Raw genomic sequence first — 25,801 nt, 5'->3', positions numbered from 1 at the left:
AGTTAAAGCAAGTGTTCCCTGCAGGACTTCTCAGAACCTTTAAAGGGTGGTGGTTTCCCAAAGTTCTCTGGCCAGAGTAGCCTTTGGCCCTGGTGTACCTGGGGCATGCAGTTGAATGAGACTTGGAGGTGGTGGAAGAGGTGCAGGCAGCCCCTCCAGAGAGAGGAAGCTCGTGGCAGGTGCAGGTTAAGAGACCGGCCCGAGGGGCTTCGCTGGCGGTCCAGTGGTTAAGAATCCGCCTCCCAATGCAGGGGACGTGGGTTCGATTCCTGGTCAGGGAACTAAGATCCCACACGCCGCAGGGCAACGAAGCCCACGCGCTGCAACTACTGAGCCCGCACGCCACAACTAGAGAGAAGCCCGTGCGCTGCTACGAGGAGCCTGTGCGCTGCAGCAGAGGACCCCGCACACCGCAAGGAAGATCCCGCGTAATGCAACTAAGACCAGATGCAGCCCAAAAAAATAAATGAATGAAAGCGAGAGACGGGCCCGAGACCCGAGCAGGCCCTGGGTGCTGAGCACTGGCCGCAGGCCTCCAGCCCCGCTTCCGCCTGCGGCACTGCCCGAGGGCCTGGGTCTAGTCCTGGCCCTGCCCTTGGCAGTGGAGTGACTCTGAGAAGCCTTGGACCCTGCGGTTGCTCAGTCCCATCAGACGGACCTTGCAGGGCAGCGGTGGGCACAGGTGAGACAGGCCCTCGGCACGTGCCAGCTGGGGGCTGAGGAGGTGCAGGACCCTCAGCTGCACTCCTGGGAGGTGTAGACAGTTTGTGGGGGGCCCCGAGTCCCCTCTGTGACAGATGGGGAAACTGAGGCCCAGAAAAGAGGCCCAGCACACCCCTGGAGGCCTCCAGACGCAGAGCAGGCTCTGTGAGCCTGGTGATGGGGCCGGGCTGCATGCAGGCAGGGGCGCTGGGACTCCCGTGTGCCACGTGGGCCTGTGAAGTCCTAGACTCATGCTGGCCGAGGACTCCGGACAGCCCCCAAGGGCCGCTCCCCGTGCCTGCTTCCCGAGTGAGGCCAGAGCCCACTCTTCAGAACCCGGGAAAGCCCAGGATAGGGAGCTGGCTGGTCGGCCAAGCCGAGCCCTTGGGTGCTGGGCAGAGTGGCCCCTGATGTGGGCGGAAAGGCCTCGGGTCCCTGGGAGTGAGGTGTGCTCACATCCCGAGGGGGCAGAGCACCGCTGTCTGCTCCATGCAGGCGCCACGCCCACACCGGTGGCAGAGGGACAAGGTCCCCACCCTCAAGAGGCCAAGGCCGTCCAGAACAGAGGCACACGCGTCACTGAGGAAACCCCAGGCCATGGCTGAGTGGGGCAGACGGCTGCGCAGAGCCGCCTGAGGGTGGGCCGGAAGGGGGAGGGAGGCTCCGTGCCTCACTCAGGACTCAGGGTGGGTCCTGGTCTCCCTGAGGGATGCCAGCTCGCCCCCGCAGCCCCGCCCGCGACACAGACGTGCAGCTCTCCGGGGCCCACAGGAAGGGGAGCGGCAGGCAGGGCAGAGCGGCCCCTCGCACGAGAGGAGCTGGGGGGGCGGGGTGAGGGTCAAAATGACTTCAAAGCCGGGCCCTGCAGTCAGCCAGGGCGGGTCTGTTTGTCCTCTCGTCCTGAAGCCACTGAACGGCATCCAGAGAGGTGACCTCACTTCCGCATCTGTGAGCAGAGTCTGTTTTCTGGGTTTGGAGTGGAGCTCTGAAAGCCCACGGCGCCGGCAGAGGGCCCACGGCTGAGCTCTGGGAAGCCCTCTCCTCTCCGCCCTCCAAGGCCTGGGCTCCGGGCCCCTCGTGTGGGGAGGAGGAGGGGCACCGCACAGGTCAGAGTGCGCTCCACGGCTCCTTGTCGCCTTCTGACTCTGGATCTCGCGACCCCAGGGGCGACACTCCTGGCCTGAGACCGTTCCCCAAGTCTGGGTGGGGACAGGAGGGACTTTGGGAAGGCAGACGTGGGCTCTGTGCTGCGTCGGCAACGCCCCCTCAGCCCCTCCTCCCGGCCTCCCCCCAGGGGACACACAGACCCAGGCCCGCTCCTACTCAGCTCCCGGGCCCACCGTGGCCACTCATTCTTCCTTCTGGGCCAGAACCAACCCAAGGCCCAGTCTGAACGCTAACTGGGGGTGCAGGGCAGGGACCCCAACCTGTCTGTGCTCACCTGCTGGGCATCACCCTCACCTGACACAGCGTCTGGTCTGCAGAGGGACCCCAGGAAGTCCCCCGCCCCCTGCAGAGGGGGGCAGAGGCTCTGACAAGTGAGGGGACGAGGAGCTGAGAGGCTCACCCTCCCACAAAGCTGAAGTGCCACCCTTGCCAACTCAGGCCTCCTGCTCAGACAGGAAACTGCCAGGAGGTGCGGAGGCTGAGGGCCAGCAGGCACTGCACGACCTTGCACTGGGCTCCTTCCACTAAAATGGGGCTCTGCGTCACCCAGACTCTACCCCCTCGTGGAACCGGGCACCCTACCTTCAGCTGGAAACTCCTGGGTCATCTGTCCTGTTCCTATTTTCACCTTGACTGCCAGGAGGCTCAGCAGAGAGTCGAATGCTCGGTGGCCCTCAGCATCACCTCCCCACCCCTCCCCTCTTCCCGGCCATCCTTTCCGCCAAGTGGTTCTGCCTCTGGCCTTCGTGCCTGCTGTTACCTCTTCCTGGAAGAGCCCGTCCTCAAACACCCAGTTCTGATACCACCTTGGAGAGGTCCCCCGCACCTCATCCAAGCTGTCTCCTCCCACAGGTGCTCAGCTTCTCTCCCCTCTTTCTTCATCCCCGGAGTTTGTATCACGCTCTGGAATTAACCTGTGTCTTTACTGTTAACCTGTCTCTGGACCACAGCGTCTGCTTGAGGGCTGGGGCTGCACTCTGTTCCCTGGTGACTCCCCGGCGCCCAGCACGGGGTCTGGCACACGGTGGGCATCGGGCTAATGTGCGAGGGATGAAAATGAACAGCTGTGGCCACATCAAGGCCGCAGGAAGCATGATTACCTCCACAGGCCTCTCTGAAGTTTTAACCTTTCCCACTTCTATTTTAATGGTCCTGCTGCAGACGTTTGTTACTATAAACTGTTTTTGATCCACTTTGGCTCTGGGCGAAACTGATAAATGGAACAGAGGCCCCTGCCGTGGGCCTGGCCACGAGGCCAAGCGCCACGAGGCCAGGGGTCTGTTTGCTCCCCAATATTTGCCTGACGGGGATCGTCTGCTTCAGGCTTTGGCCACTTGTGGGCCCCACCCCCCGTCAGCCCCAACTCACGGGCGGACAGACGAAGACCAGGGCAGGTAGGCAGGGCTGTCCACGGCCACAGGGCAGCACCAAGAACAGGGAGAGGGGGCCGGTACGGACCGTGTCGGGGGAAGACCCGCCCTGGGCAGTACCCACACACCGCACCGCTCCCCGCAGAAGTCTGGGGCTACACCAGGCCCGGACCTCTGCTCTGTAAGAGACAAACAGTTAGACTGGGGAGCAAACAGAGGGTCCAGGCCAGGGTAGGTGTGGGAGGTGAGAGGGCAGGGCGACTTCTGCAGCCTGGTGTTTGAGGGGCTGCCGGGCAGGTCCTGCAGCCAGGCCGGGGCAGAGGCAGCCGCCCGGGCTCACAAGGAGACGGTGCACAGCTCAGGGCACAGGAGCTGGGGACGGCGACAGGCAGGCCGGCCCCGCACGCCGGCAGCCTGGGGGTGCTCCTGAAGCCTGGAGCTTTCTGTCAGAGCTTCACACAAGAATTCTCGGTGCAGTGCCTGCTACGCGCCTGCACTCTGAGGGGCTGGGAGCGAGGAGCCTCTGGCCCCTCATGAGCTCTCACTCCCTCTGCCCCCCACCTGCCACCCAACCGGGACCCCTCCCCTCTCTCCCATCAACCTAAGAGGCCAAGCGGGCAGGTCATGCATGCCCGTCGCTCTGTACACACGTGCCAGCCCCACAGTGGGTCTGGGCCAAGGTTCCGGGGAGGAAGGGCAACCTGCAAGGAGGCGATTTCCCCCAGGACACGGGGCTGTACACTGAGGGGTGGAATGAACAGCCTGGCCTCACTGGCTGGGGACGGGCTCGCTGTTCGGTTCAGAGCACGTGCTCTTTCCGTGAACTGACCGTCCCCTCCCCGAGGGCCCCTCCTGCAGACCTCCCAAGGTTCAGCTCTCTCCTGGATCCCAGGACCTCAACGGCCGCCACGGAACCCACGCGCACTGGCGGCACCAGGTCCTGACACCCAGCGTGGGCCCCGGAGCCCAGCGAGGAGGGCTGTGAACCGGGCAGAGGCCGAGGCCGGACAGGAACGTCCCACATCGGCTCCTTCCCTCGGAACCCTCCGCGTTTCGGGAGGAGCCAGCCCGGGCTGAGGCAGAGGCCACGTCCGCGGGGAACAGCCCCTGCCTGGTTGCGGCTGTGGAGCACACGGGGTCCCCCGCGGCCCTGGGCGGCCCCAGCAAAGGGCCGCGTCGTCCGAGGCCGCGCAGGCACCGCAGCCTCCCCCAACCCCCAACGCCTCTCCCCCGTGGCCCGCGTGGCCGGCCGCCTACCTGCTTGTCCTGCAGGTCGGAGGAGAGCTCATAGCTCTCGGAGAGGGACCGTGAGCGCTTGATAGCCTCCTCCTCGGCCTGCTTGCGCAGGATGGAGGTCGAGTGCTGCAGCTTGGGCCTCCGCGTGCGCTGCTGCCCGGGCGGCCCCGCATACAGCCCATAGGCGCCCCCTGGCGTGTGCTCGGAGTGGTCCGGGCCCAGGCCGGAGCCCGGCGCCGAGGGGCCCTGGTGGTAGGCGGAGGGGCTGTCCAGCGACGTGCCAGTCTCGCTGCTGGGGGCCTCGCCCTCGACACTGCAGAGAGAGGACGGGCCTCCGGTGAGTGGGAAACCAGAGCCCGGGGCCCCGCAGGCGTCCCCCCACCCTTCTACAGGTGGTCCCCAGGGGCGGCGGAGGCCGAGGGCCGTGACCCTCGCCTCCCCTTGCGGTGATTCCACTTTCTCTGTACAGCTCGCCCCTCCTCACAGCCAACACCCCTCCCTGAAGGACTCTGTTCACTGTGCGTCTCCCACGGGAAGGTCGGCCCCATGGGTCCACTGACGAGCCCAGGACCTCGAGCGGGCCCGGCCCAGAGCAGGTGCCTAGTGACATTCACTGACGGACAGCGGGCCCCGTCCCCTCCACTCCCTCACTCCCACTGCCTGGTTTAAGTAAACCACTCTTTTTTATAAAAAAAAAAAAAAAAAAAAACAATAATTAACAAAATGAGTCTTCACTGCATACCTACGGGAGAGTCAGGCATTGTGCTGGTGTTTGTTATGGGCTGAACTGGTCCCTCCCCACCAACATTTGCATACTTCAAGCCCTAACAGCCAGCACCTCAGAATGTGTCTGCATTTGGAGATTGTCTTTAAGGAGGTAATTGAGTTAAAATGAGGTCATGAGGGTCCTAATCAAACTGACTGGTGTCCCTGAAGGCAAGATTAGCCCTCCGGAGGACAGATTATTAACCCCTTTTCCAGGTGAGGAGACTGAGGCCCACACAGCACAGGCCTTGTCCGAGGTTGCACAGGTAGAACTAGGTGAGTTGGGATTAAAGCCCAACACCGGGGGCTCCCCTCCACCCCACCGCCCTCGTCCCAGGCCTGTGCAGATCCCTCAACCTTCCAAGTGCCTGGTGGGGGGACAGAGGGGTGGCTTACTCATCCCGAACTCATGACCTTAGAAGACCTGGGACACAGAGAGCAGGGAGAAACATGCAACCGAGTTTCTGGCAGCTTCTGGAGGCCTCTCCCGAGGCGCCCTGCCACTCCCCGGTCCATCGGATCCCTGGGGCCAGGGCGGGGTCCCTCTGGAAGTGGCCCAGAGGAGGGAAGGGCTCACAGACCCCGTGAGCTACAGTCCGTCCTCCAGAGTCCTGCCTTCAGAACAGTGGGAATGCCCTGCATTCAGCAGCCTCTGTGACCGGCCCACCTGCCCAGCTCCTCTCCCACTGTCCCCACGGATCCCAGGGCCTGCAGAGCCAACTGCCCAGCATGTAACATGCCTCCTGGGGAGGGGGCATGGGCACGGAGGCCCTGGAGCCAGCACACCCCAGCCGGCCTGGCTGTAAAGCCCAGCACGTGCTGCCCGGCAGGCCGTCTAAGAAGAGTGCAGGCCTTCCGCTCTGGCCCGCGGGGACACACAGCGGGTCTCCTGCAGCAGAGGACGTCCCAGCCGGTGCCCAGGAGCTGGAGTGTGATGAGGGTCCTTCCGCGGGGAAGAGTCCTGGGTGCCTGGCCTCAATGCGGCTGTGAGTCAAGGGCTCACGCTCATTGCAAGGCCTGGCCCCTGTCCGTGACCCAGGTGGGCCGCTCTCGGTGCCCCAGGCCCACCACCACTCGAGACCCTCCTTGGCCGCTCGTGGTCACCCGGCAGCAGCTTCCTCGGGGCCTCGTGGGCCTGTGTGGGGTGGCGGACGGGGACAGGGACGGGCAGCACTGCAGACTCTCCCGTTCTCCTGATAAGGCCCACCACCCGGGACGGACAGCTGCAGGGGAGAGTGAAGGAGCCCACGGGCCCCAGAGGTGATGGACGCCCCGGAGGTGCCCGCGGCCGACCGGAGCCCCGGCCTGCGCCACGCCTCCCCTGGAAGCACTTCTTGTCAGAGCCTCTTCTGTCTTTCCCAGCAAGAGGGTGACAGCAAACAGAACCGTGTCCTTGAGGAGAAGCAGCCGGGGCTCAGCTCGCCAGGATTTTAAATCATCTCTGAGCCCTGAGTCTGCAGAGGCCACGGAGACAGGGCGGGTTCTGTGCAGGTCCGAGCGGGAAGTCCCTCCGTGCCTCACGGGCCCCTCCTGCTGGGGGCCTGGACTCTCCCCCAGCGCCCGACACCCCCCGACAAAGGGGGTGTCCACCCTCACAGGGAAGGGGCTTGGCCCCTTACCCCTACCCCGCCCGCGCTCACCTGATCTCGGAGCGACGTGAACAGGTGTCAACAGGTGAAAGGCCGTCCCCCTATCCCCCCGCAGTGGGCCGGGCCGGGCTGGTCTGGGGCAGAGGGAGCTGAGGAGGGACAGGCAGGGGACTGCCCCCGACCCACGGCCATGCTCTGCCCCGCGGAGGGGCCAGGCCTGGCCGCCCGCCTGAGCTCATGGACAGGACATCTGTGCGGAGTCCCTCCGTGTGGAGGCTGGGCCCCAGCAGGAGGGGCGCACTCGGGATCGGATGGGGATGGAGGTGCTTGGGGGGATGCCAGGGCTTTCTGGGGCTGTGCCAGCCCGGGGTTCCTGCTCTGCCCATGACCTGGCTCCCGACCGTCTCAAGCCAGCAGGTTTCAGAAGGTGCCTGGTGGAGAGGACCAGGCCTCCTTCCAGGCCAAGAGAAGGGGCTGACAGTCACCTGCAGCCTCCTCTCCCCTGTGAGCCCGACCTTCGAAACACCCCTACCTGCCCACTTGTCAGCAGGTGTTCCAGGCCACCGCCACCACGGCTCCCCGGATTATCACTCATGCCCCCGCCTCTCTTCTCCCCACGGCAGTCAGAGCAATCCTGACCAAACGGGAGCCACATCGAGGGCCTCCCTGCTCCCCGTCACACTGGGAAGACACCATCCTTCTTGCAATGCCCTTCAGGCCTGACCTCGGCTGACTGCACGCCGGCCCCTCTTCCGCCTGCTCATTCTATTCCAGCCTCACTGGCTTCCTTCCTCCCTCCTCCAAGGGGCCAGGCAGGCCTCAGGGCCTTTGCCCTGGCTGTTCCGTCTGCCTGGGACGCCGTTCTCCGGATCTCAGCACGCACCACACCTTCACCTCCCTTGGGTCTTTACTCAGTGCCACCTTCCAATGAGGCCCCCACTACTCGCCCAAGTTAAAACCACACAGCCCTCTCCCCAGCATCCCTAGTCCCACACTCAGTGGTCTGCCCACCAGCACGCTGTAGAGTGTGATGTATTCTTCCTGTCTTTCCTTTGCCGTCTGGCCCCCCACATCAGTATCGGAGCCCTGTGAGGACATGGGTCATTTTTCTGCGTTGCTGGCTGACGTTCCCCAAATGCTGACACATGTGCCAGACTAACGGGGCCCAGTGACACCTGCCGAGTGAGTGCAGGCACTTCCCAGGCCAGCCACCTGCCGGTCCCGGAATGTGGCTTCTTACATCACCCCCTCCGGTACATCCCACCTGCCCCAAACCTAACCGGTGACGGTCGCCCATCACCATGCAGTGACGGAGCCAGAGTCCTGAGCTGAGTCACCAAGTTAGTCCCTCCCCGACGGCCAAACCCCCCTTGGGGACAGATGGAATGGGGCCTCACCCCATTCCATCTGTCACCAAGTCCTGCCGAATCTACGTGAATGGGGTCCCTTGAGCTGTGCAATGTGGCAGCCCTTGCACGCCCCAAATCCAAACCTCAAACCATCCCGATTAAGAAATGGCCAGGCCATCCTACTGCAACCAGCATGACTCACTGTCCTCCAAGAAATGAGTGGACAAAAGCGAGCAGAGCACGTAGTGTAAGAACCCGTCTTGAGCCAGAGAACATCACTCCTTCATGGTCCCAAACACAAGCGACACGGTATTAGACACCGAGAGAGTCTCCTTAACCACAGCCAAACCCCTGGTGAACACAAGGACAACGTCTGACGTGAAACGCCTGCTGATGACAAGCGCGGGCAGCAACAGATGCTCTCAGGACACGCTGCTCTAAATATTTCAGGGCAGCAGCTAGACCTGGTCATTGGCCTTCAGTCCTGCAGGTGCTTGACCGGAACCCATGGAGACGTTTACCCACATCCTGGAGCTCAGGGCTCGAAGCCCCTCTGTCCTGGTTAGCACTCGCCTCTGCCCCCAGCTCCTTCCTGGGGGAGAAGGGTCTGTCCCCTGAGCAGAAGAGGCACCCCACAGCAGGATGCCCACTGCAGGCTGCCCCAGGGACACAGATCTCTGGCCTGGCGCCCAGCCTGCCCTGCACGCCTCTTCCTCACCACCGCGCTCGACGGACGGGAGCTCCACCTCTCGCCACCCAGGTCCTCTTTCTCTCTTGGGGAAGCTTCTCCCAAAGCCTTTGTCCATCAGCCAGGACCGGACACCCCCGAGTCGGTCCTCAGCTGCACACTGGAATTCGTGATCATGCACAGACTCCCGGGCCATGTGCAAATCTAGGAATGGGCAGGCGCCTTCCCAAGTCCCTGCCATTCCCTGACAGTTTAGAGTTTCTGGGACGTTCCATGACAGTTAAGGCTGGTGCCAGCACTCTGAGAAAACGCTCCTGATCCAGCAATCCCTTTTCTGGAGATCCACGCGAAGGAAATAAGACCAATACGCAAAGAGGCGAGTACAAGGAATTCCACCGCAGTGTTGTTTCTAATTATAAAAACTTGGAAATAATCTAAATGCCTGTCAACAAGGGATTGATTTAAATTAATTATATATCAATATACTGGAAACAACGTCAAGATGGGGGAAGGTTTAGCTTGATGGCTGTTCTTATGAAAAAGACTGGGGGACCTTTTTGGCTGACCTGAGTTTAATACAAGCCGAGAAGTCAGCCACTAACAAGAACGAGTAAAAAGCCAGAAGCAGACCCAGCCCTACCGTCCATTGCAGGTATCGGATCATAGCAGAAGACCGTCTGAGCCCCAGATGGGTTCTCAAGCCTGGGCGCTTTTGCTCCCACCTTCTCCCGCCAGCCCAGGACAGACATCGCTAATCCATCACAGACTCCCTTCTGCACGTCTGCCAGCACGGCGCACCACACGACCACGATGGACGCCAGCTGGGGGCGAGAGAGGCCCCGTCTGCCAACCCCAATTACAGCACAAGGCGACCTCCCACCAAGGGCTGAGACCGTGTAGCCAGGAGAGCAGCAGCCAGAGGGGATATGAGGCCTGCGGTCAAGCCTCTGACGGGCTGACAGGCAGAGGACAGAGCAGATCCTGCTGCAGACAGAACTGCGACCTGCATCGCCCTGCTCGAGAAAAAATGCTCTCATGTGGTCAGGGCTGCTCTGGAGGTGATGAGCTCCCCATCACTGGAGGTGTGCAAGCTGCGGCAGGTCAGACACCTGTCAGAGGTGTGGCTGAAGGACTCCTGCACTGGCTAGAAGCCGCCATCCATCTGCACCCCGCTGCCCTTCACTTGCATTTCTTGGCCTCTGAGGCCACACCCAGGTATCAGCTCAACTCCCACTTCCTCTACAAGGCCACCCCCGCCTGCTGCGGCCCCCGCTCCCGCACTCCCGGTCACCGTGGAGATCACCTGGGCGAGTGTGTGTGGGGTCCATCCACCCCACTGGGAGCTCTGCTCTGTGAGGGCTCAGTCCCTGAAAGCCTCAGCCTCCGGCAAAGACCGCGACCCAAGACTGGCTCCTTCCCGAGAGGCCAAGCTCCGCACATGCACAACGGGGCCCCGAGGCTACAGAGCAGGAGGGGGCTGTATGTGTAGGGGAGCTGCACACAGAGGCGGCCACAGTGGCCCGGCCCTACCCACACCAGCCTGGGGACGCCGAGCTCTGCGTCGCCGAGTTACCCCGGGCTCCTCCTCCCCTTCTCCAGTTTTCCAAACATGTCTTCTTGCACTAGAGGCTGGTCTGTGTTATGTTTACGTGGGGAAATGGCTGGATCACAGCGCCCGGAGCTTCCGACAGCCCTGGGATGATGGAAACCACATAAGAACAGAGGACACATTTGAAGCCTCTCCGCCTCCTCTCTGCCAAGCGAGGGGCTGGACGGGCTCCTGGCCGCCGCCTCCTAGCCAGACGTCTGGGCTGGAATTCTGGCTCCACTGCTCACCAGCTGTGTGACCACAGGCAGGAATCCTTCCGTGCCTCAGTTTCCTTTCCTGTAAAATGGGGGCGATTAGAGAGCCAACTTCACATGCCTGCTGTGAGGCTTTACAGCGTCGGTACAGGAAAAGTCCTTAAAAGTTGCTCGGCTCATAAAAGCGCTTTCTGATTGCTGTCTCCAGTTATTCTCTGCCTGACAGGGCCTTGCCTGCATGTGCCAGCAGTTAGAAGTGGGTCACCTACCCTGCCTGCTATAGGGCCCCTCCTTCTGCGGACACCCCCTGCAGCACTGAGCCACGGATGCGGGTGAGGGGCTCCCAGGGGAAGGCAGGAGGGCCCTAGAAAGGGGCCCAGGCCCCACAGCCGAGACGCCACATCCTGACTCTAGCTGGGGAGAGTCAGGGCAGGGGGCCCTCGGCCTCTTGAGCCACGGATGTCTAATTATGGCCTGTGAGGTCATGAATGACTTTTCTTAAGAAAGATGTTAGAGGCGGCTCGGGGCAGAAGCAGGAACCCGCTGCTCACCCCCAACACTGATGGTGCTGAAGACAGAGACACTACTAATGTCTGCATAGTCAGTGCTGTTCTGAGCTGTACGTGGAGCTCATTCAGTCCTCTTGGCCGCCCAACACACCCCATAGGCACAGAGAGGTGGGGCCCATCCTGAGGTCACACAGCTCACGAGTGAAATCAGAACCCAGGTAGCCTGGCCTCAGAGACGACAGACGTACGCCCTGTGCTTCTATGACTTCTGAGTGAAACACACACACACACACACACACACACACACACACACACACACACGGGTTTGGTTATACAGCAGCAACTCTCCTCTGTAAACCTGCTGGGTACAGGAGCTGTGTTGGGTGTTTAACCTACGTGGCCTGTAACCCAACCACCATCCCTGGGGACCGAGGCGGTGAGGGTGGGTGGGTGCTAGGCCACTGTCCCTTCTGTAGATGAGGAACGTGGGTCTGGTGGAGCTGAGTCACTGGGCCAAGGTCACCCATGCAGGGGACCTGACCCCAGGCGGGTGCACCTGCCAGTTGGCGGCCCAGAGAAAGCGGGTGCGGTTGACATGCCGGGGGCAGAGCTGGGGTTCAGGGCCTGGGGCTCTCGGAGTCGTGCATGGTCATGAGATAAGCCAGCCCGGGCTGCGTGGTGCCAGCTGTGGTCACGTGACATGGAAAAGCCACCCTCTTCCGCGTGGGCCGGCCCCACACAGAGGAAGAGCGATCTGCAGGCCTGCCCGTGGTTAGACGTCCAGGGCTCTGTTCAGGGTTTCTGATTTCCAGAAAGGGAGTCCAGGCCAGAGACAACTGACGCGCGGCCTCGCAAGCTCCCCCTGGGCTCCTGTGACTCTGCTGCCTAGGCCACGTTAACAGGTGTGTCGCCCAGAACGGGGAGGGCACGGTCTTGCTCTGCGCTAGCTTCTGGGGGAGGAACGCAGGCAGACCAGGGCACGGTCTGGAGGGGAGGGGAAGGGGGCAAGGAACTGGTGGCCGTGTCCTCCATCCTGGGGCAACAAGAGCAGGCAGGTCTGAGGGGCCACAGGCAGTGTGAAGGCAGCCCAGAGGCTTCGGGAGGTGAGGCGTTTAGCAGTTCAGCTACTGGGAAGGGCTGCCTCGGGGCAGTGCAGGCGTTCCATCAGGGTCTGGAAAACCAGTCTTCAGGGACTGCTGTGGCTTGGGGTGGGTCGTCACCCACATACACCCACCCAGCGTGCCACGTGGGAGCCCTGGCACAAGCTAAGTGCATGTATTTAATCCCTGCCGTGGCCCCGCTGACGGGAAAATGGAGACTCAGGGTTCAGGGCTCGCCCAAGGACGCAGAGCTTGAAGCAGAGTCAGGATGCAAGTGCAGGTCATCCTCCCAGTCCTTCCCACTGACACATGCCTGGCCCCGAGGAACAGCATACAAGGACACGGGGTGGATGTGAAGGGAGAAGTGAGTGTGTAAAGGGACAAAGAGCTGGTGTGCCAGCAAGACGGGGGCAGAGGGCTTCCCCAGGGGACCGGGGAGGCCGCACCTACGCTGCTCACCCACCCTCCTCCCTGGTCTGGGTGGAGGCAGCATCTCCAGGGAGGACTAAAGCCTCGCAGCCTGGACCACAGTTGATAAGTGGTCCTCAGTGAAGACGGATGCCTAGCTGGCAACCGAAGGGACTTATGGATCCCGGCGGACACCCCTAAGCCCTTCCCTCCCAGGGAGGAGAAGCTGGGCACCCCCTAGACTGAGGCCGGGTAATGCTAGGCACCTCCCCTGGTGGGCAGGTTGGGTCAGTGTGACCTAGAAGGACCTCAGGAGGGCTGCAGGGCTGGTGGAAATCTGGGGAGGGTGGATGGAGGGCCGGGCGGGCAAGTCCACGGGGAGCACGCAGGGCCTCCAGACCCCGCCGAGGCCTCAGACAGAGGGGCTGGGGGAGGCGGGAGCCACATCCACCTCAACGCCCACCTAAACATCCAAGGTCCCTTTTGGCTGCTTAACGAGGAGCCCCATATCCAAAACGAGGAAGGTGACGAGCTTTCTGGACAATCTGGAGGCGGCCCTAGGGCTTGGCAGGCTCAGGAGAATCAGGAGAGTTCCTGCTTTTACCCAGTTCCTACACTTGCTTTAATGAGGCTCTACAGTGATCACAAAGGAACTGAATAAACGCATGTCCAGCCCCAGGCGCACCCTCTTTGCTGCCCAGCAGACCCCTGGAACACAGGCCCCGCTGAGCTCCTGCGTGGCCCCCACCCGCCCCTGCAGTCGCCCCATCTCAGCCGATAGCAACTCCATCCTTCCAGCTGCTCAGGCCAAAAATCTGACGGCCGCTGTTGGCAATTCTCTTTTTCTCACACCCAACTCCCCGTCTGTCAGCAAATTGGGCCGCTCCACCTTCAAAACAGAGCCAGCACCTGACTGCTTGGCCTACCCCCCACTAGCCTCACCTCTTCCCTGCCTTATGGCCACAGCCTCTCCAGCAGGCTCATCCGGCCCCTCTCACCCCTCCATTCAGCAGCTGGGATCTGTTAAAACACAACTCGGACCAGGTCCCTCCTCTGCTGTCCCTCATGGGGCTTAGAGCCAAGGCCTCACAGTGACCCAGAAGGCTCTGCAGGACCGGCTGTCCCCCTGCTTACCCTTCCTCCATGCCCCCTTGGCCATCCCACCCCCACCCTGCTGGCCTGCTGGCTGTTCCTCCACATTCCTGACACTCCAACCGCAGGGCCTTTGCACGTGCTTTCCCTCTGCTGGTGTCTTTTCCCAGACGTCCACCTGGCTCACTCCCTCACCTCCTTCAGGTCTCTGCTCAAAGGCTGCCCGAGTCTCAGCGAGGACCCCAGCCCTCCCCCAATCTTCCCCTGCTGCACCTCTCTACAGTGGTATGCCACCGCCTTGCCGCCATCTGTGGGAATGTCTGTCCCGTGACATCTAGGCCCCAGAACAGCACCTGGCACACAGGAGATGCACACACTCTGAACTACCCCTACCAAGCCAGGGAAGCCTTTTTAAAGAAACCCAGACTCCTGGGGGCTGCTCTGTCTGCCACGTGGACCGCAAGGTCTGTGGGAGCGGGACCTGAGCCCGGGTGGGCACCAACTTACAACAAACTGTCTCAGCCGGGTTGGCTGGACCCAACCCTCAGATAAGGTTTCAGATCCCGGTTGGGGATGGCGGGATACGGAGCCACTGAGACCCAAAACACATCCAAAGTGCCAATTTCAATGCAGAAAATCCACGCAAACATGACTCAGAACTGTCTAGAAATAGGTTTTTAAAGGAAAGCTGGAAGCTTTTCTACCTCCCCGCCCCTAACTTTTGGGCTCAAAAGGGACAAGGACCCTCTGGCCGGACACTGACACCCCTCCCTCACGAGGTGGTGCCCAGGTGACAGACACGAGATAACTGCAGAGGGCCTGGGGCACGTGGCCCCCAAACCGGGCTGGTCCCTAGATTCCCTTCAGAGAGTCGGCAGCCGATTCCCACCCAAGTCTGGAGATCCCGAGAATTCAAAGGGTCAGCCAGCAGTGCGGCCCCTGAAACGGGACTTCAAAAAGAGCCCCGGCTGGTTGTGACCTGTGGCCTGTTTGGAATCCTGACTACCAAGGCAAGCCCCCCGTCAGACACAGAGGAAACGGGGGCTCAGCAGGAGAGACCCGGCCACACCCCTCCCCTCCCGCCGCCCCACAGTCCTGGCTCTGGAAGCCCACCCACGGGCAAGGTGCACACCTGAGGCGGAGGGCCTGAGTCCGGCTCACGTGGCTCTGTTTGGTCTACACAGAGCAGTGGCCACCATCTTCTTTTTCTTTCTCAAGTGAGAACTAGGTACCAGGAGTGTTCACTCACCCGAATTTCTGGCTTTTCTTAGATAAAATCAGAAGAGATCGCATTCCTGCGTGGCCTCCATCGCTGAGCTCAGAGGCAGCCACCTGCAGTGCCCTGGGCCCCCGCCGGCCGCCTGCCTCGTGGTGGACGCCTGCCTGCCTGCCCCGCAGGTGCCGAGGGCACAGAGCCGCAGCCACGGGCCCAAGTCCCCCAGAGGGGTGACTTCCCCTGGCCTGACCTCAGGTTCCCACCAGTAAAACAGTCCAGCCAGGGCCCTGCAGCAGCGGCCTGACGGCTCAGTCCCCTCCAGGGCCCCCAAGGGACATGGCGTCTGCAGGCCGAAGCCTAAGGATTTGGCCTGACCAGCTCCCTTACTGAGGCTTTAAATATAGCCACATAGCTAATAAGATAACTTACTACAGAGTTTTGTTTTTTTTAAAAAAGAATGGTGATTTTAAAACCTCACCGGTTTTAATCTCTCTCAAGATTTTCTCTGGACCTGAAAAGTCTTATTCACCAAACCATGGATGGGGCAGCTGGGCTGCATGGGGACCGCAATGTAGACCCCAAAGCAGCCGCCCATGGGAAGGTCTGTCCTCCCTCAGAAGCCCCCGTGCAACCCCCTCCCCCAGGCTGGTCACTTCATTCCGTGAACTGAAGCCAACTATATGACACACCCAGGTCAGGGCCAGGGACGCGGGGGGACACAGACGATGACGACGGATGGCGTTAGGAACAGTCATGGGGGTGCATCAGGCGCCCGAGGCGGGAAGCTTCCTGGAAGGCACAAACCCCCTGCCAGGACCCCAGGCGGAGCAGCGGGTGGCGGGGGAGGGCTCTTCCCGGCTCAGGACACTGTGTGTGTGGAGGCTAAGCAGCGGAGCTCGGGGTCCACTGTGTGCACAAGGGATGGGAAAGCTCAGTCTGGCGGGACACACACGGGGCAGCAGGAGCCAGAGTGTTCAGGGCCTTGCAAGGCTTGTCAGGGAGGGTGCAGTGGACCGCAGGGTCGGGGCAAGGCCAAGGGAGGGTCTAGGGTTTACCTGGGGTGGGACGGATGGCAGTGGCACCCTAGAAAGGGAACGCTAACTGTGGAGCACAGGCCCCTCAGCCCCTGAGTCACTGCCTCCGCCTCCCCCCATCCTTCCCCTGCGGTGACCCTTGGGAGCACAAGCAGGCCTTGACGACGGGATGGGGGAAAGGGCTGGTCCCAGGGACAGTGATGAGCCAGAGGTCACCGAGAAGCTGGGGAGGCTAAGGATGGGGCTGAGAGGGCCCGGAGGGGGAGGGAGGGAGGGAGCTGGGGCAGAAGGAGGACGGGTGGGTGAGAGGAGGGGATGGGCGGTGGCTGAAGGGGCTGGCGCTCCAGGGAAGGCCTGTGGTGTGCGAGCTGGCAGGGACCTGGGCACACCTGAACAGTACAGGAAAGGGCCCTGGAGGAGCACCAGAGGAGAGGGCCCGGCAGCCCGGTAGGACCTCTCCCCTGCCTTGCTTCTCCGAGGGGCCGGGGCGGGGTGGTCCGTGGGCTGCCCCCGACCCCCAGCTAGCTGGGACTCGGGCAGGGCCAGTTTCGGGAGCCCGAGGTCTGAATTAGACCAAAGCAAGAGAAATGGGGTTCACTCCGACCCTGTGTCCAGCTGCAGGGAGGGCTCGCAGCCCTGACACTGGCCCTGGGTCTCCACCCCCGCGCCTCTTGGCCTCTGTGACCCGCAGACCCCTCGGATGGCCCCTGAGCCTGGAACAGCCCCTCCCAAGCCGCCCAGCCACCGTCCTCCCTGACGAGGGCGGACAGGTCGCTGGCCCGACTGCCCCATCACCTCCGGGGAGAGGGCCGTGGCCGCAAAGCATCCGCTCCCCTGCCCCGAGGCGTGCGCTGCCAGGGATGAGGTCCAGCTCAGCTCCGCCTCCCGCCTCCCGCCTCCCGGGCTGCAGACTGGCTCTACTGGCACCAAGGCCTCCAGAAGTGGTTTTTATATACGTATAAAAATATAGGGCTCAGAACAATGAACTTCTCAGAGTGGGAGGCTATTTTTAGAGCCCTGCTAACTGCGCCAACGTTCAGCATCTCCCCGTCAGATGCTGCTGGCGAGATGGGCCTCGGGCAGGAGCGGGGTCTCCTCAGGACGCGAGCGCATCAGGAGAGGGGCGGTGTTGGGATACCCGAGCTGTGGGGCATGGGGGCCACCGCACGGCACTCCCCACCCCAGGTCCTGAGTGCCCACACGGCCCTGCAGGGCACTCACCACTCTACGGTGTCCCGATGGGAGTCGGCAAGAGTATGGGCGGGTGGCCCACACCCCCGGGTCCAGCCACCCTCCCCAAGCCTCAGTTTCCCACTTGCAGAGCAGGAGCGAGGCCGCCCCCTTGGGGGTATGGAGTCGGGGACCCGTTGCCGAGCAAGGAGCCCTACAGACAGCCAATGCCGAGCCTAACTGGACAGGAACCCCTCCAGGGCGCGGGGCAGCGCCCTTCCTCAGACAGGCCTGTTGTCACCAGCGCACGGCCAGAGGGAAGGAACAGAAGTCCGCTACGCAGCCAGGCCCTCGCCCTGTGAACATATTTCCAAGTCGCTCTTCCGGCCCTGGGGAGGTGGCGGCTCCAACATCCCTGGCGCAGGCCTGACTCCTAAACATAAAGAACGGCTGTCTACCCGCCTGCCTGCCGGAGCCCGGGCTGGACCTCCCGGCAGCTCATCGTGAGTCACTCCCATTAAAATAGCCGGGGGGGACGGAGGGTCAGAGGTCAGCACCAACAGCCTGCAGTCAGATCCAGCGAAGGCCATCCCATGGGGCTCCGGGCACGGCAAACGCAGGGCATAAAGGCCACCCTGGCAACAGGGAAGGGAAAGGCGTTCTGCAGCTACCAGCCCCACCTTCCCCCACCTCCACTGTCTCCACTGCATCGAGCAGGCTGGTTATCTGACTGCCTTTTCTCCTGCATCCTGTGTCTCTGCCTTGGAAAGCTGCATGGGGGCTGCATGCTGCTGGCCCCTTGCTCAGGCCCCCAGGGCTGACAACAGGGCTCGGGGAGCTCAGTGAGCATTTGCTGAATGAGTGAATGAGCGATGCTACACGAGCGATGCCACCAGTGGCTAAGGGGCCCCAGTGAATCTGGGAAGTAGCATCCCTCGTTTGTTCGCTTATTCACTCAACAAACACAGAGATGAGAAGGATGAGGCCCACTGGATGATCAGGATCCAGAGCTGGGCATCAGGCGAACCTCCCAGCCTCCCCTCCCACACCTGCGCCCTCTCTTAGCTACTCCTGGACCAGGGGCCGCGTGCCCCTAACTTTCCCTGTAAGACCTTTGGGCGCCGCCCTCAGCCCCTTGGCCAGGCATTTCACTGGGGCCGCCTCAGTCAGGCCCAGCAAGCCCGCAGCCGGGCTCACTCCTCCCTCACTTACAAGCGGGGGCACCGATGCCTGGGGCGGGGGGCAGACTCATCCGACTCCCCCGACACACCCACAGCCGTGACAGGGCCTGGGACTCTGGATCTGTGCCCACGCCTGCTCCCTGGCCCTGCCGCCCGGCCTCGGCAGCACCAAACGGCCGCAGACTCGGGCGAGTTTCTCTGAGGCAGAGACGTGTGTTCTGCACCCAGAATGCCGCTCCCCAAGCCTCGAGGCTCAAAGGAACAGGGGCCGCGTGCAGGCCACCTCTGCCCGCGCCCACCTCCCCAGCCCTGGGAGGCCTGCTGGCCGGCCCCGACGGGGCCTCAGGTGGGAGGCAGGCACAGGGACCCCTCCACAGGCGGCAAATGTGCGCTTTTACCTGGGCTGGAATCCAGCTGGCGGGGAAGCCACAGGCTCGGGTGGAGGCAGGGTCGTGGGGAAGGGGTGAGGGCCGACACAGGGCAACCCCCAATCCAGCCCAGCCAGGGCCTCCGCTTGGCGAGGGGCTGCTCACGTGGCATCACCAGCCGTCCCAGGGGACCCCAACCTGCCTGAGGATCTCAACCCACATCTCAGGGACCAGAGCACCAAGCCAGGGGACAGGCCTAAACCAAGGGAAATGGGGCCTCTAATGACAGTCCTGCAGCCAAACTCAGGACGGGCAGCCTTTCCAGAGAAAGGCTGGAAAAAGCCTTTTATTCTCCCCAGCGCCATCTGGGCGAGGACCAAGGGAAGGGTGAGGCCCAGCCATCTGGGACCCTGCGCCTCACCCCCAGGACGGCTGGCTGGGAGGCCTGGCACCCACCCTGCCACTCCTCACATGGGCACCTGAGGGGCAGAGCTCTCTGGGAGACAAGGGTCTCTGCAAGGGGAGCTCACGAGGTCTCAACACAGAGCTCCAGATGGGCAGCTAAGGATCAGGCCACATGGGCCCATATTCCAGCTTGGTAACAATCAGACGGAGCTGGGCGGCAGCCACACCCATCAGAGGGCAGGCGTCCTCCCACCGCCACAGTCCTCACCACTCCCTATAGCCTGCCCACACCTGGCCTGCTCCTCTCCCTCACACCGCCTTCCTTTCAGAGCATCTGCATTTGCTTGCCATGCTTGCAAAGGACCAACATTCACAACTCAAAGAGCAGGAAAGTCAGATCTGCAGCTCCGGGATCTGCTGTTCCCAAGGAACCTGATTTAGAACACCAAGTCCCGAGGGGCAGGATTCCAGAATTCCCACAGCTCTGCACAGCGGTGGGAACGCCCAGGCCTGCCACTCTGTCGCACCCTCTGAGCGTTTGATTTTTGCAAGACCCACCGAAGTGGGTCCTCATGGCTGACGATCCACAATCACATAGCCGTCATGGCCACCAAACTTCGACTCACCAGACGTCCTCCTTCCTCAATGTCATGCGGCTAGGATATAACTTAAAAAGCGTTCACCCAAACCTGGATGCCCAGGTGACGTCCTGGGGTTTGCCCACCCTCAGCAGCCCCCTTCACCCGTCTGTGAAAGGAACGGTGCCCTGCAGCTCGGGAAGCGCCCACAGGGAGTGTAGGGCGGCTCTGGGAGGAGGTCAGACCAGGTCGAGCTCCAGCTGCCCCACTGCCGGGCTGAGTGACCCCGGGCAGGTGACCTCACCTCTCCAGGCTTCCGCTGGCTCATCTTAGCAATGGGTATCACTCCTGCCTGCTACCCAGCAGGCAAAGGGGAATCAAGTGAGCACAGGTTTTGCCAACTGCAAGCCCCCGTGTGAGCACGGGGGGTATTTCTGCTCTGCACACGGACGGACAAGGGCTTGGCCAAGAGCCTTTGCCGGGTTTGTTGAGGCCGGAGAGAGATGTGGGAAACGTGGTCTCCAGTCCAGCGCCAACCTAAGCACTACCTGCTCGGGAACCAGGAACACCTTGGTGCAACGCACAGAGTTTCATCCTTTCACTCCACCCACAGGTTATCTGAAAGTTTACGACCGCTCCCCTCACCTGGATCTCATGTGCACACAGCATCACCTCTTCCCCGTGTGTATTTTCTTCTTGGCCACTTCCTACAGCCTGCCCTCTGCCAGACACTCATCCCGGGCTGAGCCAGGGCGGTCCTGGTTGGTTTTGACCGTTTGACTGCATGAGGATGACTGGGGCTTCCAGTCCCTGGGCGCACTCGGAAAGATTTTTCCAAACAAACACACACACACACACACACACACACACAGACACACACACACACACACACACACACACACGCATGCACACAGCCAAAAATCTTCCCAGCTGAGCCAAATTAAATACAGAGGCCTCTAGTTATTTCCATACGCGCAACATGGACTTAAATAAAGCAGTTCTCTGTGGCAGGCTCCAGCAGACTGGGCTGGGCCGGGCCCCAGGGACCCTACCCACCCCCCTCCTGGCAGGGCAGGCAGGAGGCACCAGCTGGGGAGGTGGCTCGGGGGAGCGACCGGGCAGAGAGGGGACATCCGGCATGCAGGCCTCCCGTCTGCAGTCCACCCTGTCGGCCAGGGCCCGGTGCAGGGCCCTCTCGGAGCCCGGGACGCTCTCGGTCCAGCTGTCCAGTCCCATCCTAGACAGTGGGCCACCAAGCTGTTCTCGCTCCCTCCGCTGCGAGAAAGCACTTTCCAAATTGCAAATCATCCAAGTCCTTGCCGACCTAAAATCTTTGTCACGGTCCGACTCCCTGGGGCAGTGCCCATGCCCGCTCCCACGGGGCCCTGCCCACCCCTCCCCTTGTGCTCCAGGCTGTGGCACTGTCCATGCCCTTCCCGGGGCACTGGGCGCCCATGACGGAGGGGGCACAGCCCATAAGAGGCCCCCGGACGCCCTGCCCGATAGTGAGCTGACCCTGGGACGGGCACACACGTTGTGCGTCTGTGTCCTCAGGGCCAGCACATCCTAGGATGAGTGAAGGAAGGAAGGAACTGACAGTGACAAGAATCACTGCACAGCAGCAGGTGACAGCCACGCCCCCAGCGTGCTGAGCATCTCACAGGGAACTGACTAACCATCCAACAACTTTTTCCTTAATAGATGTTTACTCTTTAGAGTAGTTTTAGGTTCTCAGCAAAACGAAGCGTCGAGTACAGGGTTCCCATACACCCGCCCCGACATGTGCACAGTCGTACCCCCATCAACACCTCCACCAGAGCGGCACCTCTGTCACAGTCGGGAACGCGTGGACACCGCGCCGTCACCCAGGGGCCGCAGGTCACTGAGGGCTCACGCTCGGAGCTAAAGGTAGAGGCAAGTGCTCTATCACCTATCCATTTAGTCGACAGAGAAACTGAGACACAGAGGTAATGTAACTGAGTGAGTGGGGGAGGGGAGAAGGGGGGAGGCCAACCAAGGCACCGGGCCGCCGGCCGATGGGCCACTGTGTTTCACACCCGCACCTCTGCAATCTCTTCCTCGGGAGGGGGAGCCCACCCCCCTTGCCTGCCCCCCGACCCCCTCCTGCCTCTCAGGACCTGGACGTGCAGCATCGCCGACAGGCCCCCACCCACATGCGGCAGCCGGAGCCGGAACAGCAAGGGCCTAGGGAAGGATGCTGCCCCTCAACCTCCTGTAACAGCGGCACACAGCTCTCCCCTGTCTGGCACCTGGCAAGCAGGAGCTGCGCGACCTCGGGCAAGTGACTAGGCCTCTCTGTGCCTCAGTTTCTTAGCCATAAGATGGGGGTGTTGTCCAGCTCACAGGGCTGCTGTGAGGGCCACATGGTAACGCACCCAAGTCCTCACCTGGGGCCTGAGAATCAGGACGTGCTGGGGGCTGCGTCCCACGGTGCCACGGGGACCGGGTGGCTGGAAGGCGGTGGGTGGGTGGCAGTGGGAAGAGACCTTAAGGGGAGGCCTTTGCTCAGAACCAGGCGTCAGACCATGTGACCCAAGACCAGCCCCCGCCTGAGCAGAGTGCAGGGTGCGCTGACTGGGTGGGCACCGGTTCAGAGCAGGAGTGGGGTGGGACTCGGGCATACTGTGGCTTTTTAACTGAATCTGGTTGCGGGCCCTCTGTGTGCCCAGCACTGTGTCAGACGCCGGGGCGGTGACAGTGATACGTTAACATGTTCCTAAGGACCAGACCAACTCATATTTCCTGAGCACCCACCGTGTGCCAGGCTGAGACACAATGCAGGGCGGTGAGGGGGGGTGGGTGTCAGGATGACTCCAGCCTTCTATCCGGAGCCCTAGCCAGGGTCGGGCGGGGAGATCTGGGGAGGGGAGGCCGTAAGGAGCCGGGGTAGAAGCCGCAGGACACAGAGGAGGGACGAGGGCCTGGTAGAGGCCCGGGTGGGAGAGGGGCTGGCCACGAGGGCTTGGAAGGAGCTGCAGTGGTACATGTGGATGTCTCTTAAGCCAGAGGAAAGAGCACTTGGGGGCCACGTGTCAGGCCATCCAGAGGCCAGGCAAGATGAGAGGCCACTGTGTGGGGGGACAGGGGCGCAGAGGCCACTGCTACCCCACCACCGGGCGAGGGCAGCCCCGGGGCAGCAGGCAGGGCCCCGTGGGGACACTGGGCACGGAGCCCAGTCCTGCCTGGGGGCCTGCGGGGTGAAGGCCAGTGCCTTGGGCATCCCACCCGACGACCTGACGGAGGGGCCTCGCAGGCCTGGCCTCCCCCGGGGGCTGGCGCCACTCGGGTCTCAAGGCCGGGAAACCGGGCCAGGCTCTGGGTTCCCAGGCTGGGCCACCACAGCCAAGGGCCATTGGAGGAACGCGGATGTGCCCCAGGGACCCACCCCAGCCACACGACATCTCCACTGCCAGACGTGAGGCTGACCGCACGACAGGTCCTTGATTTAAAATCAACAAAATGTCTGGGATTTGCCTCAGAATAATCCAGAGGCAAGGAAGTAAAACTGCCCATGGGAGCCATTCTGCCATTCTCTCTACTTTGGATATGTTTGGAGTTTTCCATAAGAATGAGTTTAAAATAGTGCCAAGAATCTGCTGTCCACATCAAGGCCTAGCATCTTCCTGGGCCATTCTGCCATTTTTACTGCATGGGGGAAAAAGCCCAAACCCTGCACATTTGATTTATGGCTTTGAGAAAGTCAAGGCCGGAGGGAACAGAGAAGCCGCATCTGCGGGGCCGCACCTCGCCCTTCTCGCGGCAGAGGCAAGAGCCGTTTCCCAATCACTTCCTCTCCGGCCCCAGCACGGCACTGAGCTACCCTGGGGCCTGTCCAGGGTCTACACGGGGAAATGAGACCGATTCATAAGAACCCGGGAGCAGCCAGCAGTTCCTGAACAACTGCCACCAGCCCCTCCGCGGGGGAGCCGTCCTGACACTGTCAGGGGACCCGGAGGGCCCTTCTCACGCCGGGTGGCCTCCCGGGCCAGCAAACATGTTTATGAGATGCCAGGTCACTAGCCAGAGCTGCAAGGGTGCCGCACCCACTGCGACGTGGACTCTGTGCTCTCCACACGTGGCTGCTGGGAGAACCCAGTGCTGCTGTTTGGCCTGGGGTGGGGGGGGGGTCCCACACATTCCTGTCTGCCCCCCGCCCCTTCCTGCCTCTGCCTCATCCTCCATTCTTGAAAGCCCAAGCCCTCGCCACAAGAAGGTCAGGGAGGGGGAAAGATATACTTTAACCTGAAGACCAAATCTACATTGTACAAAACTTGAATATGTTATTTTCATTTTCTCGCCTCAGTTTCCTTGTCCGTAAAGTGGGAATAATACTTCACAAGGCTCTTGGGAGGTTCAAATAGGTTAAGTGTGTGTGTAAGATTCAAAGGCCACCCGAATGTCAGATATTACCATTTTTATTCTGTGGCCCATTCCAGTCTGGATCAGACCTGTGCCAACTCCAGACCCACCAAACCCAGCCAAGCCCTTCCCCTTCCTTGCAGGTGCCCAGCTGCACGTTTCCCAGTCTCTGGGCAAAACACTCCACTGTCCATCCTCCGTGGGAGGTTTCAATCCTCAGCTGTAAGCAGAGGCTAGGAGCACACACACCAGCCCACGGGGCGTGTCGCCCTTCACCAAGGCTGCGATCTGGGTCCTCCAGTCACTGCCGCCGTGCACCACGAGCAGCCTTGGCCCTGCCTGCAGTCAAAAAGAGGGGCCATCCACTCCTGTCGAGGAACAGCGCCGTGGAACCCCTCAACTCTGAAAGAGTGAGACGCTACCGTCTACCAGGTGTTTACGTTACACGTTTAAGCACTTTACGTGGATCAACTCATGTAATGAGCTCTTACTGTCACTCACCTTTTGCAAATGGGGAAACCAAGGCACAGAAAGTCTAAAGAACATTCCCAGGATCACAGAGAGTGTGAGGCCCAGGGCAGGGTCACAGGCTACGGTATCTGCCCCCCAACCGCTGGACCAAACATCCTCCCTCAGCAAATGACCACAGGGGTCCCGCGGTCTTCACAGAGGTGGAAACCGAGGCCTAGAAAGGGGACGTGACGTGATGCCTGACGCCAGGGCTCCCAGGGATGCCTCCTCTCTCTGGAATAATCAGGATAATAATCAGGATAAATAATAACACTGACAATGACCATAACTGATACTTACTGAGCTCCTTCTATAACACAGTAAGGCACCGTGTTTCACTCGGACGACTGCATCCAGTTCTCACACCACCGAGCCTCCCGGCCAGAGACAGAAAAGCAAACACCGTTTGCTTCCATCTTCCATCTTCAGGCATCGGGAAGAAAGTGCACACAGTGGCAGACAGACATGGACCCTGCCTGGACCACAGCCGTTTCAGGAAACCCAGACGAGGAGGCTGCCTCCCAGCTGGGACTCTTTCAAATTTTCCAGTTTTTTTAATGGTCCTTCTCTCCTCCCATGGGATGGAATTCAACAGCCCACATGCATGTGTGTCCCCTCATGACGTCAAAGGCCATGCCCTTGGGCTTCCTCACCACGCACAGGCCAGCTATGTTCGCACGGGTCCCTCAGCAAGGCAGGGGAAGTTGGCTATTGTCCCTGAGACCCCGTGCCACACTGAGACTGGCCTGGGAGTAAGCGTGCTACCCTCAAAATGCGTCAAGTACTTGGGACCAAGGGCATCCTCCAGCATCCTGCTGGAGTGTCTGGGGAAGTAGCTCTGGGGTCTGTCAAGACATTAGGAGAATGGAGAGAGATGTCATCAACCTGCCTATAGCTGGCACGTTTGGGGACACGCTGGGAATCCTCACAGCAGGGGATACTAGACTCCTGTTCTGTGGTTTGGGAAAGATGCAAAAGGTTCTACTTGCGATGTGACATATTTTGCTGAAGATTATTTAGTCCGAGAGGGAGCAGAGCCTGGCTGTGAGGAGTGCAGACCTCAGAGCCAGGCAGACGGAGTTCAAAGCTCAGCTCTCGGGATTACTGGCTGGTGACCCTGGGCAAGGCATGTAACCTTCCCCCAACTGAAAGATGGGCCCAGCAGAAGCTCTTTCTCATAA

General features: G+C 61.5%; 1 protein-coding gene across 8 annotated transcripts in view; it reads right to left on the bottom strand.

Moving 5' to 3' along the window:
* Positions 1–25,801, bottom strand: part of IQSEC1 (IQ motif and Sec7 domain 1) — a 158,760-nt gene that overhangs the window by 37,196 nt on the left and 95,763 nt on the right. For 7 of the 8 annotated variants that reach the window (XM_029242081.1, XM_029242078.1, XM_029242085.1 and 4 more), the window contains exon 2: positions 4,497–4,788. In XM_029242081.1, coding sequence (XP_029097914.1) covers positions 4,497–4,788 — 292 coding nt within the window. Of the gene's footprint in view, positions 1–98; positions 4,326–4,496; positions 4,789–25,801 lie in introns of those variants that run through there. The other variant, XM_029242082.1, reaches the window with a different exon arrangement.

Source organism: Monodon monoceros, unplaced genomic scaffold, assembly GCF_005190385.1.
Source record: "Monodon monoceros isolate NGI ecotype Baffin Bay Population unplaced genomic scaffold, NGI_Narwhal_1 Super_Scaffold_3, whole genome shotgun sequence".
In the NCBI taxonomy this organism is placed as follows: domain Eukaryota; kingdom Metazoa; phylum Chordata; class Mammalia; order Artiodactyla; family Monodontidae; genus Monodon; species Monodon monoceros.
The sequence above is the reverse complement of the archived record's forward strand: the minus strand, read 5'-3'. Positions and strand labels throughout refer to the sequence as shown.